Here is a 21,400-nt window from a genome sequence, read left to right as displayed (position 1 = left end):
TACACCGCTCACCCTGCATGCACACTCCACTTCCCCTGCGCTCATACACCGCTCACCCTGCACTTACACTCCACTCCCCCTGCACTCATACACCGCTCACCCTGCATGCACACTCCACTTCACCTGCGCTCATACACTGCTTACCCTGCACTCACACTCCACTACCCCTGCGCTCATACACCGTTCACCCTGCATGCACACTCCACTTCCCCTGCGCTCATACACCGTTCACCCTGCATGCACACTCCACTTCCCCTGCACCTGAACTCACTGCTCCCCCTGCACTCACACACCGCTCACCCTGCACTCACACTCCACTTCCCCTGCGCTCATACACTGCTTACCCTGCACTCACACTCCACTTCCCCTGCGCTCATACACCGTTCACCCTGCATGCATACTCCACTTCCCCTGCGCTCATACACCGTTCACCCTGCACTCACACTCCACTTCCTCTGCGCTCATACACCGTTCACCCTGCACTCACATTCCACTTCCCCTGCGCTCATACACCGTTCACCCTGCACTCACACTCCACTTCCCCTGCACTCATACACCGCACACCCTGCACGCACACTCCACTTCCCCTGCACTCATACACCGCTCACCCTGCACTCACACTCCACTTCCCATGCGCTCATACACCGTTCACCCTGCACTCACACTCCACTTCCTCTGCGCTCATACACCGTTCACCCTGCATGCACACTCCACTTCCCCTGCACTCATACACTGCTTACCCTGCATGCACACTCCACTTACCCTACACTCACACACCGCTTATCCTGCACCTGAACTCACTGCTCTCTCTGCACTCACACACTGCTCACCCTGCACTCATACACTGCTCACTGCGCACTCACACTCCACTTCCCCTGCACTCATACACCGTTCACCCTGCACTCACACTCCACTCCCCCTGCACTCATACACCGCTCACCCTGCATGCACACTCCACTTCCCCTGCGCTCATACACCGCTCACCCTGCACTCACACTCCACTCCCCCTGCACTCATACACCATTCCTCCTGCACTCATACACCGCTCACCCTGCACTCATACACCGCTCACCCTGCATGCACACTCCATTTCCCCTGCGCTCATACACTGCTTACCCTGCACTCACACTCCACTTCCCCTGCACTCATACACCGTTCACCCTGCACTCACACTCCACTTCCCCTGCGCTCACACACCGCTCACCCTGCACTCGCACACCACTTCCCCTGCACTCATACACTGCTCACTCTGCACTCACACTCCAATTCCCCTGCGCTCATACACTGCTTACCCTGCACTCACACACCGCTCACCCTGCACTTGCTCACTGCTCACCTTGCACTTACACTCTGCTCACCCTGCACTCACACTCCACTTCCCCTGCACTCATACACCGCTCACCCTTCATTCACACTCCACTTCCCCTGCACCCATACACTGTTCACCCTTCATTCACACACCACTTCCCCTGCACTCATACACTGCTCACCCTGCACTCACACTCCACTTCCCCTGCACTAATTCACCACTCACCCTACACTCACACATCCCTCCACTTAGAGCTGGGTCGCATGTAAAGAGAGAGGCAGAATGTGGGTGTGTCCCTGGCCGCTGCCGAACACCACCGCGCAGGCCCTGTGGTTTGCATCATGTGTTCGTGCATTGGAATAAAACAGTGGAGGACTCCAGGAGAGGAGAGCCCTTGCCGCAGGGACTTCTGGCCTGTACTGAACGTGGCAACGCAAACACCACTCCTGATCATACGCCTCTGCATTTAACTCAGAGCTGTCGCTGGTATCCGACTTAGGGCCTAACTTGGATCTTGGCGGAAGGGAATACTCTGTCACAGATGCTACGGTTATCCCGCCCACCATATTGCGATTCCATGATATATTCTATGGTGATCGTCATACGGCGGATGGGCTATCCGTCACGCTCCTAGTCTGAGCTCAACAAACGCGGACAGTACCACGTAAGCTAGAGCCTGTCTCTCTTTGAGGTGCTCAAGTTTACAAGGTCATCCACTAGTGAAGCCCAGGCTGCTTCAAACTGCGAGTTGCTGCAAGTTGATTGAGGGGTGCACAGTCAGTGCTTACACACCACAGTGGTACGCGTGAAGTTGACAGCAATTGAGCCCTTGCAGAGCACGAGGATTGTTTGAGGTGTTGCCAGTGCGCCAATGCAAGGTAATTTTACGAGACGCTTCCATTCGCAGGCGACTACCTGAATATGTCTAGCCATATGATTGGCTGGTCAAGCAACGTGGAACCAAGGAAATTACTGAAAAATTTAATCTGTTAAATACCAGTCACAGACAACTGACATCAGGCAGAATTTGCAGATATTCCACACAAATCACAGACAGGTGGCCTCCTTTACCTGCATGCACAATTAGACAAAATGTATTCTCCTCATTGCTCCGTCTACCGTAAGAGGAAACCACCCTCACGGGTGATAGTACGCTTTACAAATACACTTAACAACATAACTTATTCTTCAGCCACTGTTAGTGCAGCTTGATGGATGGTTCTCCTTGTACTCTGCTGCTTCATTACGTTTTAACAAGGTAGACCTGTCAGTCAAGGGAAAATCCCTAAGAAACAACAAGGACTCTTTCCCCGTGCAAGCACACAGCCTCTACCCAATCGAAAGCTGTAGGGAGGAAGAGGCAGAGCTAAAGCCGCTCTCTCATTTGTGCTTCTTGAAATTCTTTATCTGTTGATCACATGAGATTTGGCATCAGCCGCGCTGTCTAGCTAGACCTAAAAGACAATGTGGTTGTTGTGCGGTGATCAATACCCTCAGGCACATAGATTGAGGAAGCTCAGAAAGTGGGTAACTGAAATTGAGAGCAGATGATAAAGAGGGGTGTATACAATACACAATGAGGTAAGACTAAAAATAGCAATTATCGTGAGTGATGATGGAAGGATAGATACAATTAAGTTCAGCTAAAATAGTTTTCATCTTGGTGCAGCAGCAAGAGGGAAAGACTAGTGTGGCAAAAAGCAGAGGATGATGAACGAAAAGAAGAGTTATCGTGAGGGATATGAGGATATTGGATCAGCAGGTGGAGTTTTAATGCACAGTTGAAAGCAGAGGTGAGAATTGAGATGGGCAGTGGGTGTGAGAGGAGCCTAGAGATGAAAGGAAGGAGGATGGGTGTACATGGAGGGGAGGGATGATACAGGGGAGTGGGAATGTTCAAAAGGAGGGAGGAAGTGGAAGAAGGAAGGAAAGGGGGTGCAGAAAGCAAGTCATGAGAGTGCGAGGAGGGGTGAAAAGGGGGCAGAACAGGTGTGGAGGAGAAGGGTTGAAAGTATAGGGAAGAAAGGCAATACGTAAGAAGGACGACAGCGTAAAGTACGATCAAGGGCCGTAGCACGTTTGGCTTTGCTGGTGCACTGCAGAGTCAAGTGCCTGCTTGATGATCCTGTAGGATGTAAAGTGAATTCATTCAACCCAGTGCTTAATTCGTGCTTGTTGTTTCCGGTGCTGAGCACCGGCACTTATTTTTGAGGTTCGGCACCTATTTTTCTGCCTCATGCATTTACTGCGAGCAAAATACACATATGGGAAAGACAGAGGAAGAGAAAAACGAAAAAGCGTCACAAAGGGAGAAAGCAGGACGCTGCAAAAGTGAGCTGAAGGGGCAGGGAGTGGCTGTAAATGGATTGAAGAGGCGCACAATGGCTTCAGGATTGCCCTGCCTCAGTATTATCGTGTTCACACATTTAATTGCAGAAGCTGCATGTTTAAGAGGAGGGCTTTGGGCACCGGCACGTTTTTATTGATAAATTAAGCACGGATTTAACCACATATTTCTCTAAAGTAGTTCTTTATTTTGAGGTTGTGCGGTTTTTAACAGTGAGCGAGGTTTGCCTCTTTCTGTTTCTGAGCTGAGCTTTCTGAAAATAAAGCAGTAACTCAGAGAAATATTCAGTTCAATTAATTCCTTTGTGCCCTGTAGGAGCCCATTTTTCCTCTGATAATACAACTTACTAAAAGGCAGTGCAAAATAATGTATTGCCATGACAGTTCAGGATCCTGTTGCTCTATCTCTGAAAGTGCATACTCTCCTTTCACCTCTATTTTAACACCTTCTACCTGAAGATGGCTAATCTGTGCTGCTTGCTCCAATTCTGAACATAAGTATGGTGCTGTTTTTATTTTAGGCCAAGCCTTCCAGGCAGAATAAACTGTGTGGTTGCAAAAGACTTGTAATGGGCTTACTAAGAACCTATGGGGGTTTATACCCCGCCCAATGCATACCATTGGTTGGCTTTATTGACACTCTCATTTGCTTGCTTCTTATTTGATGGCTTTTTCTTGTTCCACCGTGCCCATCTTGTGTTTGTCCCTCCCCTGGAGCACGGCCTTTTAACAATTTATCTGGTTGGCTGGTTTCTATCCTTCTACTGCTCACTTTTAGGATTAGTTTTTTCTTTTATATTAAGCTCTCTATGAAGCTGCATGTGTTTTCTAGCTCTCTTCTTCTCTTCCCTCATGGACTTTCCTCAAATGCCTACCCCTCACTCTCTGTTGTTAATTGACTTCTTCCTGAACCCACTTGTGCTCTGTGTTGTTCTCACCCTTGTGTGCTTCGCCCCTGCTCCCAGTGCTGCTGTCACTTTCATGCATTTGTCCCTCTCTTCCCACCCCCATGTTCTTCTCTTTCCTACCCTTGTGCTTTTTGTTCTTTCCTCCATGTGTGCTTCTCCCCCCAACCCTCCAGTGTTGCTCTTTTCTCATGCGATCTCTGCCCCTATTTGCTCCTCAATTACCCCTCCCCCCACCCTCATGGTTGTTTTTATTTTAAAATTTGCACTTTTGTGCTACAAATCTTTATTTTTTGTTATCCAGTCCATATGGCGTCCACCATCTTGGAACAGTAATTAAAAAATGAAAGCAAATGATATCCAAGTCATTCAGCTGCTGCGCATGCCTTCTTTCATCACGTATGTGCATGTCAGTGGAACGATGCAACCACATCATTGAGAGTTTTTAAATGTAAACATTTTTTTTTCCTGTGCATGACCACGTCAGCCTGATACTGTAGAAAATCGCCAAAAGGTATTGGCAAAGTCAGGAGAGCTGAAAGGCGCACCTTAATTGTTTTGCCAATGGTTGTTTTAAAGAAGCAATGATCTAAAGGGCAATTCGTGCAATTAAATGCTAATGTGTGTGCAATATTTAGTCCTTTTGGGGGAATTCTAGTATCACAGTAATCTGGACCTTTTGGAAACTGGTCACCAGAACATCTCTCTTTTTTAAGCACCTACTGAGCAGTGTTGGCTCCGAGACATAGTTCACATTGTGCATCCATGTGGGTGCTATTGGGTAGCAGAAGGGCATCCTGAATACATAGCTGCAGCCAGGCCACTAGCGGCGTGAAATCCCACCAGGCCCTCCCCTGGCAATGATGTGGTACATAGTCTGTGCTCCACATCCTACCATTGGCAGCTCACAGAATGCTTTCTTTTTGCTGTCTGCAGGTGGCCTCGCCGGGGGCATCGAGATCTGCATCACATTCCCTACCGAGTATGTCAAGACACAACTACAGCTGGATGAGAAAGCCAACCCACCCCGTTACAAGGGCATCGGTAAGTGTGTGTGCATCTGTCACAAGACACCTTTGACTATATGCATCTTCTCAAACTTTCACATGTTTGTCATTTGCATCAAATAACTTAGTGTCAACCCAAAGTATCTACATTATAACGCATATTTCTGAAGACAGAAACTGTGAAGCTGGTGTACAGAGGACTCTGTGCAACTTCCCTGGTCCTACTGGAGATACCTAGAGAGAAGATGGTGGAATTTGTCTAGACAGCTCAATAAAATGACGTGGGATAGTCCATAGGAGGAGGTTCCCCCACCCCACTTCCTGTCCCACAAGGAAGGATATCATGAGGTACATGCTCCTAGGCAAGGTATGCTCCCAGGTTCATATTTGCACCTACAGCATCAGGCTTTGCAAGGTACAATCCACAGCTCACAGGCAAGCTCTGCCAGTCCTTTTCCTGATGTCTTGTTTCATCAGCTATTAGACTTTTCTTTGCCGGGTGTAAAGGCGACACCCCCACCCATGTCTGTTCCTCTTTCTCCCAGAATGTGATTGTGCTGCAGTTTTGGTGTTGCATCTCGTTCACAACTGCTCTTTGTCTTTTCCGCTTCTCTTCCGGTATCAGGACACAACACTTCTCTTGTGTCTTGATTTCACTGTGTTCCATTGTGTCTCTGCTCCACCATGGACACGGTGCTGCCTGGACAGTTGCTGCGTCACTTGGAGTGTTGTTAACTGAGTTACGCCAGCTGAGGCCTGAGTCTGGGTAGGTGATGTTGTGCTCCTGGTGGGGTATCCTGTAGGTACATACTTGTACCCTCCAATCAAACCTAATGTTTCATGAACACATCCAAATGTATAAATAAAAAAGCTACAAGTTGAGTCCAGAACTAATACTTCGCGCAAAGGACTTTCCTACAACTTCTTCCTGGCCCTCTCCATCCTCTGCTATTGGACTCATGCTCTGGTTTCATCTGATTTTAGCATTTCCTTGACACTTGTTCCCTAAGACTGGTTTCACAATATGATCCTCATTCTTTGGGTTTTTTAGGCCTACATCCTGATCCTGGTCCTTCCTCACTTTTTTCTCACTTACCAAATGTTCTCCAATGTTTCTGTCCTGATTCTCATTCTGATAGGTCAGACACTCTCACTTGTTTTGCAGTTTCATGCCCTGGTGCCATTGGTTGGTGAATTGCCCAATCGGAAGGGCACTGATGCGCTTGTGTTTGCCCTCTTCTCCCAGGTGACTGCGTCAAGCAGACGGTGCAGGGCCATGGGGTGAAGGGGCTGTACCGAGGCCTCAGCTCCTTACTCTACGGGTCCATTCCCAAGGCTGCCGTCAGGTGGGTCTCACCTCGTCGATAGTCACTCTGCCTTACCCTGTGGCTCCTGTATATCCTGTGTGTCGTTCTGTTAGCCTCACGTCTCATTGGCCCATCTCACTCTCACACATGTTTGTCCTTCTGTCTCCTCCTGTTGCCCTCCTTGTATTCTCTTCTGTCTCATTCTGTCCAGACTGTCCCAGGGTTCCCTCACAACGCACCACCTTGCCAGTCCTACTCTTTTCCCTGCATCTGGTCCCTTTGCTGACATTTTTTGTCTCTCTCCTGCAGGTTTGGGATGTTTGAGTTCCTCAGTAACCATATGCGAGATTCCCAAGGGAAGCTGGACAGCAAGCGCAGTTTGGTCTGTGGCCTGGGCGCGGGAATGGCCGAAGCTGTCATCGTCGTGTGTCCAATGGAAACTGTCAAGGTAATCACTTCCTGGTTCCATCACCGCTCGAACAGTGCTTCCTCTGTCCCTCAGCAATTATACATTTCCTGCATATGTTGGCACTTGTACAGCATTTCCGCCATCCCTCAACCTCGCTTTGCCTACACTTACAGGCTGCAGGGGCATGCGATTCATCGTATACTACTGACTCCCTACTATAGGATGCTACCCAAGCTCATCCCTTTAATGCTACCACATTCAGGCTACTATTGTAAGATGTCTGGGCAAACCCCTTCAACCTTTTCCACATGTCCCTTACTCAAGGAATTCATCCACAACAGATGATGTTTAAATTAGGATTCAGTGTGGCAAGCCACGTTAACTACAACTGAACGCCACAGTGCGACTGTTATTCTCGAACTCCATATTCCACATGGAACTCCATGACCAAGACCTGGCTATTCGAGCAGTAGCAACCCGCCCTCTGCAGCGCCTTGAGCCCCTAACAGGTGAGTAGCACACTTAACAAGTGATTGATTGATTGATTGAACTCCCCAAGTACATTCTACTCTTAAAGCTACTCCAACATAAGAATACAACACTTACCACTAGAGTCTGCTAGAACGTGCCTCTTACCCTCTGCTACGCTTTGCTTGTCATTCGAGGTGTCTGGGCACCACTCTCAAGCTCTGCTACACTCTCTATACCATTTTGGGTATCAGGGAAACTGCTCAACCTCTGCCAAGCCTCCCCTACAACTGGGAATATCTGGACACAGTCTCCAACCTCTACCACACTTTTCCTAACACTGGAGGAGTCTGGGCACACCCCGACCCTTAACGCGGTCTTCCTATCACTGGCAAAGTCTGTGAACCCTCTCAATTCCTACCGAACTCTTCCTTCCACTGGAGGGTTTCTAGGACACCACTCAATTTCTGATTAAGCAGTGTCTGGCGGCTTCCTGAGGACAGCTGTTGATAGAGCTTCCCTGTACACATCCTAGAGTTTTTACCAGATGCCTCCGGTCACTCCAACCTTCCTGCCCCGTGAAGACTCTCTCCATGGGTCCAGTCTGCACCGCTATTTTTTGTTGAACTCCACTGGGAAGTAAAATATATTCAAGAGTTCCCACCTCTCATTGACCAATGTAAGTGAAGAATGAGGATTCCGTCAGAGAGTTTTGAAATGTACAAAATAGTCTTTCTCTTTCTTAAAATAGTTGGTCTCTAAGAGCTACCTTGCTAGGAATGGAAACATTTTCTGCAGAAGAGGACATAGTTTGTGTCTGTGGTTGCTGGTGGGCCCCACTGGCACTTCATTAAGGTGACCAGGACTTATTTAGAACCATATTTCTAAGAAGATAAAGTGCCAGATGTAGATACAACTGGTAAAAAAAATCTTGTTGCAATTTGTGACCAGTCCTTTTTGCGACCAGTAAAGAATTTTACGAACCAGTGTATGTACAAATAGGTTGGTTAGTAAAATTCAGATTTGGAGTGGGTCATAATGTGACCTACCTCATTAATGTGTATGAAGTCGGTCGAAATATGCTACTTATTCAAACTGGAGGCCATCACAGGTATAAAGTGAGTGGACCTCCGTGTCTGTGACTGCCTTCCTGCACATAAACAATCATTCATGGTCTTTTGCTCTTTCTATGTGTGCTGCAGAATTCAGCACACATAGGAAAGGCAAAAATCCTTGTTGCGCCATGCTAACGCCACCCCTGGGGTGGTGTTAGTTTTTGGCGCTGGCTCATATTTACGATTCCTTGTAAATCTGGGGCAGCGTCAAAAGCAATGGCTGTTGTGGTGGAACGCCCACAGCAACACCCATTGCACGCCCCTATGACGCAGAAAAGTGCGTCGTAGCGGCCCACATTTACAAGGAGGCGTAACGCCACAAAAAGTGGCTTAGCGCTGCCTTGTAAATATGGCGCAGTGCACAGCGCTACCGGAGCATCGCTAAAACTGACTAAAATGTAAATATGCGCCTTAGTTACAAATTGTGAATCAGCATTCCCAAAGCCATTTTAGAAGTCACTAAAAGTGACTTTAGTGCATCCAAAAGGCATTTTAAACACCAAATCGAAAATGCACAAGTCTTGAGCAGTGAATAAACATGAGCGTTTAAAGAGACATTGCTGCCAGGTTCTTACAGAGTCCAGTGACCTCTGCCACCCTCTTCTGTTTTAGGCAATGCCTTTCAGAAAGGCAGGGGTAGGATGGCGAGGGGGCGCCAGGGGGTACCAATCCGCCTGCTGCGCCTCTGCTAAGTCTGTGGCTGTAAAACATACGAGGCAGTCAAGCCTTGAATTGTGCAAGACCCGGGAGCGTGTTGCATTCAGATTCTGTTTGTTTTAAGGATAATATCAACTTCCCTGAAGATGTGAAGTGACAGCAACAATGCAAACTTTCTGTAGACAGAGAACAGGTACGGTAGTGGCAGTGCAGGATTCCCTAATGCTTAGATCCAAGGATGTAGCTGTCAGTAGTGCAGCAGGTGCAGTGGCACCGGTATCCTAGGTTGTGAGTGTGTCTCTGCACCCGAATTGTGCCCATCTTTTACTACCCAGCCAGGGCTCATTTTCATATTTTACCTTCTTTAGGGGCGAGCGCAAACCGCTCCGTCCGTCTTCGAATCTCTCTTTAGGGGGATTTTAACCACGCCCATGTCACGTCAGTCACTTTCATTGGTTCGTGGTCTTGCCTTTTAAAATCCGCTTGTTTTCATTTGTGAAAGGCATGCATACGTCATGCCTTTTCCGGTGTTTAGCCCTCCTCAAGAGCACCGGTAAACGACTGGAAACATATGAGGCTCCATATTTTCCGTATAGGGTCTGGACTACTTTTTCTCTTTATTTTGCAGCGCGATCGAGCTCATTTTTTTCTCTCTTCATTTAATGTGGCAAGAAACGTCCGGTTAGGAGTTCACAATGCTAATATCTTTAACTCGACATAATGCGAGACCCCGTTGCATTGCAAATGCTTGTTTTTCAAAAATTCTTGGGCAGATCCTCCAGATTCTTTCTTTAGGAAGTTGGACTTGCTCGCACTCAGGGGCTTACGTACAAGTCCCTTGATGCCGGTGCGTCACTTTTTATATGCTAAAAAAGTGTCACACCGGCAGGGCTTGTAAATAAGCCACTCAGGTTATAAATTACACGCAGCTTTGAAGGTTGGGGTGGGTAGCGCCAGTAGTAGACATGGGTGGCGCCAGTAGTAGACATGGGTGGTGCCAGTAGTAGACGTGGGTGGTGCCAGTAGTAGATGTGGGTGGCGCCAGTAGTAGATGTGGGTAGAGCCAGTAGTAGACATGGGTGGCGCCAGTAGTAGACATGGGTGGCGCCAGTAGTAGACATGGGTGGTGCCAGTAGTAGACGTGGGTGGTGACAGTAGTAGATGTGGGTAGCGCCAGTAGTAGATGTGGGTGGCGCCAGTAGTAGAGGTGGGTGGCGCCAGTAGTAGAGGTGGGTGGTGCCAGTAGTAGACGTGGATGGTGCCAGTAGTAGACGTGGGTGGTGACAGTAGTAGATGTGGGTAGCGCCAGTAGTATAGGTGGGTGGTGCCAGTAGTAGATGTGGGTGGCGCCAGTAGTATAGGTGGGTGGTGCCAGTAGTAGACGTGGGTTGCACCAGTAGTAGATGTGGATGGTGCCAGTAGTAGACGTGGGTGGTGCCAGTAGTAGACGTGGGTGGTGACAATAGTAGACGTGGGTAGCGCCAGTAGTAGATGTGGATGGTGCCAGTAGTAGACGTGGGTGGTACCAGTAGTAGACATGGGTGGCGCCAGTAGTATAGGTGGGTGGTGCCAGTAGTAGACGTGGGTAGCGCCAGTAGTAGATGTGGGTGGTGCCAGTAGTATAGGTGGGTGGTGCCAGTAGTAGACATGGGTGGCGCCAGTAGTAGACGTGGATAGCACCAGTAGTAGACGTGGGTGGTGCCAGTGGTAGAAGTGGGTGGCGCCAGTAGTAGACATGGGTGGTGCCAGTAGTAGATGTGGGTAGGACTAGTAGTAGAGGTGGGTGGTGCCAGTAGTAGATGTGGGTGGTGCCAGTGGTAGAAGTGGGTGGCGCCAGTAGTAGATGTGGGTAGGACTGGTAGTAGAGGTGGGTGGTGCCAGTAGTAGATGTGGGTAGCACCAGTAGTAGACGTGAGTGGCGCCAGTAGTAGATGTGGGTGGCGCCAGTAGTAGACATGGGTGGTGCCAGTAGTAGACATGGGTGGTGCCAGTGGTAGAAGTGGGTGGCGCCAGTGGTAGATATGGGTAGCGCCAGTGGTAGATGTGGGTGGTGCCAGTAGTAGATGTGGGTGGTGCCAGTAGTAGACGTGGATGGTGCCAGTGGTAGAAGTGGGTAGCGCCAGTAGTAGACTTGGGTGGTACCAGTAGTAAACGTGGGTAGCCCAGTAGTAGACGTGGGTGGTGCCAGTGGTAGAAGTGGGTGGTGGCCCCTTAAGAAATATTTTCGGCACCTGCACTTACAAATTAAGCGCTGTTGTAGACACTGTTACTAACATATGCAGTAAATAGAACCAGGTAATAAATTACCTTCCATGAAATTGGATCAACCCTTGCAAAGGTTCCAGCAGCATTTTACAAGTTACCTGTGCATATCAGGCACGCCAGGTTCAAGGTGATCCTTAGAACCAGCTCATTACATGCCGGGGTACAACTCGTGCTGAAACTGATAAAAAACGTTTGCTTTCCTCACCCAGGCACCCCATTCAGTGTTAATCCACAGAAATTGCTGCCAACCAGTCTGTGCAAACAGGGCCTGCCCACCTGCTCACTGCCTGGAGCCTGGCCTGTTGCACACTCCCAAAAACAAGCAAAGCCAGTTTTTGTGCATGACAAACATAACGTGTAATTTTCACGTAGTACTATCAGGTGTAACTTGTCTGTGACCTTTAACCCACGCTGCCTTTAATGGATAACACCGGATGAGATGTGTTTTTTACCTGCAGGCTTCTTGCACCTGTAATCAAGACTTGGCCTAATTTCGGAGAAGACAGTTGTTACATGGAAAGTAGCTTTCTACAGTTTTTTTTAGCCGCCATGTTACTAAGGCACAGTCTGGAGAAGGCGGGACTTCCTGTTACCCCGGGAATACTCTGTAGAGCATGGTTCCCAAACTGTGATCCGCGGACCCCCAAGGGTCCGCGAAGCCCCTTCAGGGGGTCTGCGACTGCTTAGAAAATTAAATATTATTAACAACGTGTATATAAATAAAGTGGCTAAATGTACAATTTAAATTTTAAAAACATACTGTAAATGTCAAGGAATGTGAAAATAATTACATTAATGTCTTCACATTACTGTGGGAGCAGTGCGGGACATCAAACAGAATATAGTAAGGACGATGTGTGGCTCCAATTAAAGTTAGAAAAGCTTTAACCTTCCTATTATTTTTTTTATTATTTAAATTTGTTTGTAAATTAAGTAAAATGTGTTATCATTTGTGTCATTTTTTAAGGATTTGTGAATGTGTTCGATGAATGCTTGTTTCTGTATTTTTTGTGTATTTTTTGTGGTTCAAATCATCAAGAATGTTCAGACCGGGATCCCTGGCTTCCAATAATGCAGTCGCAGCTCGCAGTGTTAAATGTGTTGGGGTGGTGTGTGGGGGGGGGGGTGGGTGGGTGGTAGAGAGCAGAGGGGTTGGCGGGGGGAGGAGAAAATATTAATAAAATAAAAATAAATAAAAAAACATACCTTTTAGACATGCACAGAGCAGCGTCAGGATTGGCTGGGAGCGCCCAGCCAGGGTCCTCCCGAGCAGACTGGAAGCCTGTGCATGTTCTCTCCAGCGCTAGAGAGAGCCCTGTGCGCATGTGTGTTTGGCCTGCCCGAGACGGCTGACCAAACACACATGTCACTGCCATGACCCCACCCCTTTACGAGGAAACGATAATAAACACTTTTTATTATTGTTTTCTTGTACAGGTGCTGCTACTGACACCCCGGGTGGGGGGCGACGCTCCTCTACCCTCATGGAGGAGCCGCCCCTTCAATAATGGCTCAGTGCAGGAGTTCCCCAATTCTAATAACTGTTCTGTGGGGGTCCCTGGCTTCCAGTAATGATAAAGTGGGGGTCCACAGAAGTCAAAAGGTTGAGAACTACTGCTGTAGAGAATGTGTGCCTGTTTACACAGAATCATTCTATTGCATTTATGCTAAAGACAAGGGAGCATGAACACTAGGTAGGGAGATTATTACAGTGGTATATTATGTAACACTATTTGAATAGTGCATCACTCACCAATTACTATTGTGGCATTGGTTAAAGTTATTTTGTACAGGAAGAGATTGCACAATACTGAGTGATTTCAAGTGTGAAACCATCTACTCCATAGTCTCTAGTACCAGTTGGTGCTACCCTGGTGACGTGTGCTGCGTAATAAATTGGCAGCCCTCGTGCATGGAAGCAGTCCCGGCTAGTTGCTTGAGTCACTGTGTCATGGCTTCATTTTGGGCTCGCCAACATCACATAAACGGCCATGAGGCTGGTGGGTCAGGCCACATCTCAAATTTGAATAGCCAGTGTCCAGGATCAAGCTTCAGGGGGAGTGTTTGGGATATTACACCCCTGTCAGATTACACCAGGAATGTTTACATACAGACAGACAAAAATGCACATGCACTCTCTCCGTCTCGCTGTTTTGAAACTCTTCGAAAATGTTGGTTGGCTTACAAAATACTGTGTTTTCCCTCACTTAGTACTCCTAGCAATCAGCATTCGTCTCTCTTTCCACTTCCCGTCAAGCCCCTCTCATGTGCCCTGCCTGTCGTATAATGTATGTTAACATAATGTGCCAGCGTGATTGTTGGAAAAGCTGAAGCTCACCCCCCCAATCTTACTGACCAAGCTCCACCCCTGCCAGCAATGCAGAAGAAACCGGAGGCACCCATGCAACTGCGGCAGGCCGCAGAAGAGGGTCTGCCCTTTGTCTCCCTTCTGTGGTATCCCCATACCTGTGCCTCTGCTTGTGGACGTGGCCGGAACTGGCAGAAGAGGCCCTCCACACGCAGGAAGATGGGGGACAGGCAGAGCGACCTGCGCGTTCACTGCAGTGTCATATCATTCCGATAGGGGGCGCAACGCCAGGTGGCTGTGGTGCACTAGGAAGGCCTCCAATGGCACTGTGAGAGACTGCCTCTATAAAAGGAAGGCAAGGAAAGGGCATAAAACACAAAGGACACATGAGAGTGGGTACATGAAGGGTCAAAATTAGAGTGTAATAGACAAGCTTGTCAGTGGTGCCATAAAGGCCACCACACAACCCACCTGAGGACGAACAAAGCCACAAGAGGCGTCAAGCACTTGAACCCCCGCAGAGGGCCCCAGCTCCCACCAACAGCCAGCCACAGTGTAAGCTGGCAAAAGATATAAGGCATGTGACCCCTTGCTGAACAACGCATCACCGGCAGGGGGCGCTATCAAGGCGTGAGACGCTTGTGCAGCATTGTACCATGCCAACCAAAAGGCTAAAGCAGTACAAAAGTCACCACTGTGAAGGGCCCAGTTATGACCTAGGGTGAAGAGTGACCCACCATTTCACATACCACGGGACAAGAGCAGAGCACCCACGAGCAGGGCGCCGAAACGCATAAGCCATGGCTTCCATCACTGCCATTTAGCCATTCATTGTCACCAGACCGCCTTCGAGCCAATCACCAAAATGGAAACTCTGGATAGGCTCGAAATGTATTTCACAGGAACACCAGAAAGCACCCGCTACTCTTGCACTTGGCAGAAGAGGGCATTTACAAGCTGCCATGCAAATTAGCAGTAACCTCTGTTCATGCACGATACCATTGTAATTGCTCTCCACACTCATTTTGAACCCATGACAACCCAGACTATAAGCGATTCCTCTGATAAGGTCAGGATAAATCAATAGACATGTTTGTTGCTGATTGAAGGAAGTTGCCAGTATGTGCACTCTGTGCGACTAAACAGGAGATCTAGGAGAAGCGCATACAGAGTTGCGCGTCTGTGAGGACAAACATTGCAAGAGCTGTGCAAGTCGATGCAAGAACTCCCAAACGCAAGGGCTTCACACACTGGAGTGGCCCTTTAGAAGCTGATTAAAAATGAGTCCGGAGATCACCAGAACAGCTACCTCATCGATGAGAGACGGACACCAAAAAACTGTGATCCATGGTCGCTGGAGGGGACCAGCCAGTGGCAGCAAATGCTCAGCATGTAGGAAAATTAACCATTTCGTAAAAGGATCCAAGTCATTCTCGAGCTAGTGGACCTCCCACAAGAAGGTGGTGAACGCTGTTCCACCTGTGTCTGAGGGCCACAATATGGACAATGAGGAGGGGGAAGGTACCTTGCACGTAATGTATGGTGTTGACCAGCTTCAGACTTGAGCAAGATTTCCTCCCAAGTGCCAAGTACTGATAGGGCGTCTGCCAGTGGCTGCCATTATTGACACATGGGCCACCATCAACATCATGGCCAAGGAAGCTTACAAGGTATTGCAGATCAATCTCCTCTCAGACCCACCAATTTGCAAATGTATGCCTATGGACACCCAAACCGCTCCTGCTGGCAGCCATGTTGATTGCAGACACTTCTCATAATAACATAACTGCCTCAGGCAATGTGTATGTGACAAATGGAGGGGTAGGCAAATTGTTGAGCTGCAACACTGCAAAAGGATTACCACTGGTGCAGTTGGCACTCAGAGTGCACACCATGAAGCTTCACAGTATTGAAGGAGACTTTAAAGAGCTCTTCCAAGGGATTGGGTACCTGAAGGAGAAGATGATGAAGATTCACATTGATTAGTCAGTGCAACTTGTAGCACCTCAAAGTGGCATACTATCTACGACCCAAAGTAGAAGAGGAGCTGTGGAAGTGGTGGGAGGCCAGCATCATGGAGCGAGCAGAAGGACTCACTCCCTGGGTGTCTTCAATCGTGGTGACCTGCAATCAAAAACAACCTTGGAAGGGAGGGCTCTGTATAGACATGCAGCTCCCAAATCTGGTAATCGAAAGGGAGAGATACATCACCCCGACAGGGAACAACCTGGTAGTGAGATAACAAGTGCATGGGCAGTGCAGGGACCCCCAGGACAGGCTGGCGGATGGGGACTCGTAATTCCCAGGGCACAGCGCTGCCCTGGTGGATTACAATCGCCGGGACTGCCAGGCTGCAGGCTGGTGGCAGCCTCGCGGTATCGGCGGTATGATCGTGGCGGCTCGAGACTACATTTGACTGTTTTGACCTGTGAAAGAATCTGAACTGTCAATGGATGCCAACCCCAGTGGATTTCTAGCAATACTCTAGCAAAGGCAGGACTGTGGATAATGGGCTCCAGGGACATATGTGAATGAAGCTTTCTCCCGACAGAGCAGTGGTATGTGACACTAGGGAGGGGAGGTTTTGATTTGGTTCTTTATTTTGGAGAAGAGTGTAATATTGCACATGCGCAATACTGGGCGATTCAAAGTGTGACCTGTCCACCCCATTCTCTAGCACCAGTTAGTGGTACCCTGATAATGTGTGGTGTGCAATAAACAGGGATGCCCTTGTGAAGTGGGGGCAGTCCTGGGTAGTTGCCGGAGCCATTGTGTCCTGGCTTCATTTTAACCTGTCCAGCTTGCCTACATCACACTGCCCTCGGCTTTAAGTCAAGCTCAAGATAAGTTATTTGCCATGCGCACATTATGATGGCAGTGTGTTGGTGTTGACTTGTGGGGATGTTGCTGGAAGCTCCACTGCAGGATGTACCTGATGGGTCCAGCTCTACTAAGGGGCAGATTTACAGGAAACTGGCGCATCAGCACTGATACGTCTGTTTTCTTGCGTCGCCTCACCTAACGAAACAATGGGTGCACCGTATTTACAATACGGCACACCATGTTGCACATTGGGCCAATAGCGTCAATTGTTTACGCTATTGTGGCGCTTTGCTGCACTCGCATCAAAAATGTTGACACGAGTGCGGCAAAGTGCGAAGAGGCCCATTGATTAAAATGGGTGTGTCACTTTAATGCTTGCTTTGAGCAGGCGATAAAAATGACGCCAAAAATGGTGCAGTGAACTGCGCCATTTTTGCAGGCCTTCTAACGCCGGAACGCCCCCTTGCATACATTATGCCTGGGGCATGCATAATGTGGCGCATGGGGTCGCAAAGTGGAGGAATGCATGCATTGCGCCTCTTTGTAAATATGGTGCGGCAAATATTGCCTGCTTGAGTCACAGTAGCGTAAATAAAAAAAATGCCGCTAGTATGGTGCAAGGAGATGCTAGGGCCTTGTAAATCTGGCCCTGGGTTTCCCGGGTCCATGCGTGATGTACTGCTCCAGTCCAGGTTTTTCCTCTGGGCGTAATCGATCACTACCTGAACACATGGGTTGGAAGAACAAGCCCATCCCCTTCTCATGGGGATCCGATCATGATGAAAGCTGCAATGTACACAGCACTTTGCACCCCCAAGACGCCAGGGACACCCCGGCAGGTATTCGCTATTATGACAAGACCTACTTAAGATGACACCACATGAGGTTTGCCCCAAGCACCCTCTTCTATGTCTACCACTCTCGTCACGCCTCTGCCAAGCTCCATCACCACACCCCTTTTTGACTCCACTACTAAGAAGGTCTCCATTAACACCTGCGTGTCTGGATGGCTTTTGGGCGCCCTTTGGTGGCAAATATTGAGTACAGCAAGTGGGAGGGTTTTTCTGCTGCGCAAGAGGTGGGATAGAAACAACCCTAATAGATAATAAGGTGAAGGGTGTGTGTAAGGAAATGCCTCCTGGGCATGGTTGCCCCCTGACTTTTTGCCTTTGCTGATGCTATGTTTACAATTGAAAGTGTGCTGAGGCCTGCTAACCAGGCCCCAGCACCAGTGTTCTTTCCCTAACCTGTACTTTTGTATCCACGATTGGCAGACCCTGGCATCCAGATAAGTCCCTTGTAACTGGTACTTCTAGTACCAAGGGCCCTGATGCCAAGGAAGGTCTCTAAGGGCTGCAGCATGTCTTATGCCACCCTGGAGACCTCTCACTCAGCACAGACACACTGCTTGCCAGCTTGTGTGTGCTAGTGAGGACAAAACGAGTAAGTCGACATGGCACTCCCCTCAGGGTGCCATGCCAGCCTCTCACTGCCTATGCAGTATAGGTAAGCCACCCCTCTAGCAGGCCTTACAGCCCTAAGGCAGGGTGCACTATACCATAGGTGAGGGCACCAGTGCATGAGCATGGTACCCCTACAGTGTCTAAACAAAACCTTAGACATTGTAAGTGCAGGGTAGCCATAAGAGTATATGGTCTGGGAGTCTGTCAAACACGAACTCCACAGCACCATAATGGCTACACTGAAAACTGGGAAGTTTGGTATCAAACTTCTCAGCACAATAAATGCACACTGATGCCAGTGTACATTTTATTGTAAAATACACCACAGAGGGCACCTTAGAGGTGCCCCCTGAAACTTAACCGACTATCTGTGTAGGCTGACTAGTTTTAGCAGCCTGCCACAAACCGAGACATGTTGCTGGCCCCATGGGGAGAGTGCCTTTGTCACTCTGAGGCCAGTAACAAAGCCTGCACTGGGTGGAGATGCTAACACCTCCCCCAGGCAGGAATTGTCACACCTGGCGGTGAGCCTCAAAGGCTCACCTCCTTTGTGCCAACCCAGCAGGACACTCCAGCTAGTGGAGTTGCCCGCCCCCTCCGGCCAGGCCCCACTTTTGGCGGCAAGGCCGGAGAAAATAATGAGAAAAACAAGGAGGAGTCACTGGCCAGTCAGGACAGCCCCTAAGGTGTCCTGAGCTGAAGTGACTCTAACTTTTAGAAATCCTCCATCTTGCAGATGGAGGATTCCCCCAATAGGGTTAGGATTGTGACCCCCTCCCCTTGGGAGGAGGCACAAAGAGGGTGTACCCACCCTCAGGGCTAGTAGCCATTGGCTACTAACCCCCCAGACCTAAACACGCCCTTAAATTTAGTATTTAAGGGCTACCCTGAACCCTAGAAAATTTAGATTCCTGCAACTACAAGAAGAAGGACTGCCCAGCTGAAAACCCCTGCAGCGGAAGACCAGAAGACGACAACTGCCTTGGCTCCAGAAACTCACCGGCCTGTCTCCTGCCTTCCAAAGATCCTGCTCCAGCGACGCCTTCCGAAGGGACCAGCGACCTCGACATCCTCTGAGGACTGCCCCTGCTTCGAAAAGACAAGAAACTCCTGAGGACAGCGGACCTGCTCCAAGAAAGGCTGCAACTTTGTTTCCAGCAGCTTTAAAGAACCCTGCAAGCTCCCCGCAAGAAGCGTGAGACTTGCAACACTGCACCCGGCGACCCCGACTCGGCTGGTGGAGACCCGACACCTCAGGAGGGACCCCAGGACTACTCTGATACTGTGAGTACCAAAACCTGTCCCCCCTGAGCCCCCACAGCGCCGCCTGCAGAGGGAATCCCGAGGCTTCCCCTGACCGCGACTCTTTGAATCCAAAGTCCCGACGCCTGGGAGAGACCCTGCACCCGCAGCCCCCAGGACCTGAAGGACCGGACTTTCACTGGAGAAGTGACCCCCAGGAGTCCCTCTCCCTTGCCCAAGTGGAGGTTTCCCCGAGGAACCCCCCCCTTGCCTGCCTGCAGCGCTGAAGAGATCCCGAGATCTCTCATAGACTAACATTGCGAACCCGACGCTTGTTTCGACACTGCACCCGGCCGCCCCCGCGCTGCTGAGGGTGAAATTTCTGTGTGGACTTGTGTCCCCCCCGGTGCCCTACAAAACCCCCCTGGTCTGCCCTCCGAAGACGCGGGTACTTACCTGCAAGCAGACCGGAACCGGGGCACCCCCTTCTCTCCATTCTAGCCTATGTGTTTTGGGCACCACTTTGAACTCTGCACCTGACCGGCCCTGAGCTGCTGGTGTGGTGACTTTGGGGTTGCTCTGAACCCCCAACGGTGGGCTACCTTGGACCAAGAACTAAGCCCTGTAAGTGTCTTACTTACCTGGTTAACCTAACAAATACTTACCTCCCCTAGGAACTGTGAAAATTGCACTAAGTGTCCACTTTTAAAACAGCTATTTGTGAATAACTTGAAAAGTATACATGCAATTTTGATGATTTGAAGTTCCTAAAGTACTTACCTGCAATACCTTTCGAATGAGATATTACATGTAGAATTTGAACCTGTGGTTCTTAAAATAAACTAAGAAAAGATATTTTTCTATACAAAAACCTATTGGCTGGATTTGTCTCTGAGTGTGTGTACCTCATTTATTGTCTATGTGTATGTACAACAAATGCTTAACACTACTCCTTGGATAAGCCTACTGCTCGACCACACTACCCCAAAATAGAGCATTAGTATTATCTCTTTTTGCCACTATCTTACCTCTAAGGGGAACCCTTGGACTCTGTGCATGCTATTCCTTACTTTGAAATAGCACATACAGAGCCAACTTCCTACATTGGTGGATCAGCGGTGGGGTACAAGACTTTGCATTTGCTGGACTACTCAGCCAATACCTGATCACACGACAAATTCCAAAATTGTCATTAGAAATTGATTTTTGCAATTTGAAATTTTTCTAAATTCTTAAAAGTCCTGCTAGGGCCTTGTGTGTTAAGTCCCTGTTTAGCATTGTCTTTTAGAGTTTAAAAGTTTGTTAAAGGTTTGAAATTAGATTCTAGAAACAGTTTTAGATTCTTTAAAAAGTCTTCCAACTGTTAGCAAAATAATGTCTGATACAGAGATGAATGTGGTGGAACTCGACACCACACCTTACCTCCATCTTAAGATGAGGGAGCTAAGGTCTCTCTGTAATATCAAAAAAATAACCATTGGCTCCAGACCTACCAAAATTCAGCTCCAGGAGCTGTTGGCAGAGTTTGAAAAAGCCAACCCCTCTGATGATGACATCACAGAGGAAGAAATTAGTGACTTGGAGGCCAATGTCCCTCCTCCAGTCCTAAATAGGGAGAACAGGACCCCTCAAGTCCTGTCTCCAACTGTGTTAGTCAGAAATAGTGAGTCCCTCACAGGAGGGTCCCACATTTCTGAAATCACTGAGGATGCTCTCAGTGAAGATGACCTCCTGTTAGCCAGGATGGCCAAAAGATTGGCTTTAGAGAGACAGCTC

At 48.8% G+C, this 21,400-nt stretch overlaps 1 protein-coding gene across 1 annotated transcript in view; it reads left to right on the top strand.

The window, feature by feature from the left end:
* SLC25A1 (solute carrier family 25 member 1) overlaps window positions 1–21,400 on the top strand; it is a 128,198-nt gene that overhangs the window by 55,935 nt on the left and 50,863 nt on the right. The window contains exons 2-4 of the mRNA XM_069215204.1: window positions 5,497–5,604; window positions 6,814–6,913; window positions 7,184–7,322. Of these exons, the coding sequence (XP_069071305.1) occupies window positions 5,497–5,604; window positions 6,814–6,913; window positions 7,184–7,322 (347 nt within the window). The remainder of the gene's footprint in view (window positions 1–5,496; window positions 5,605–6,813; window positions 6,914–7,183; window positions 7,323–21,400) is intronic.

Source organism: Pleurodeles waltl, chromosome 11, assembly GCF_031143425.1.
Source record: "Pleurodeles waltl isolate 20211129_DDA chromosome 11, aPleWal1.hap1.20221129, whole genome shotgun sequence".
In the NCBI taxonomy this organism is placed as follows: domain Eukaryota; kingdom Metazoa; phylum Chordata; class Amphibia; order Caudata; family Salamandridae; genus Pleurodeles; species Pleurodeles waltl.
This window is presented reverse-complemented; position numbering and strand designations above follow the sequence as displayed.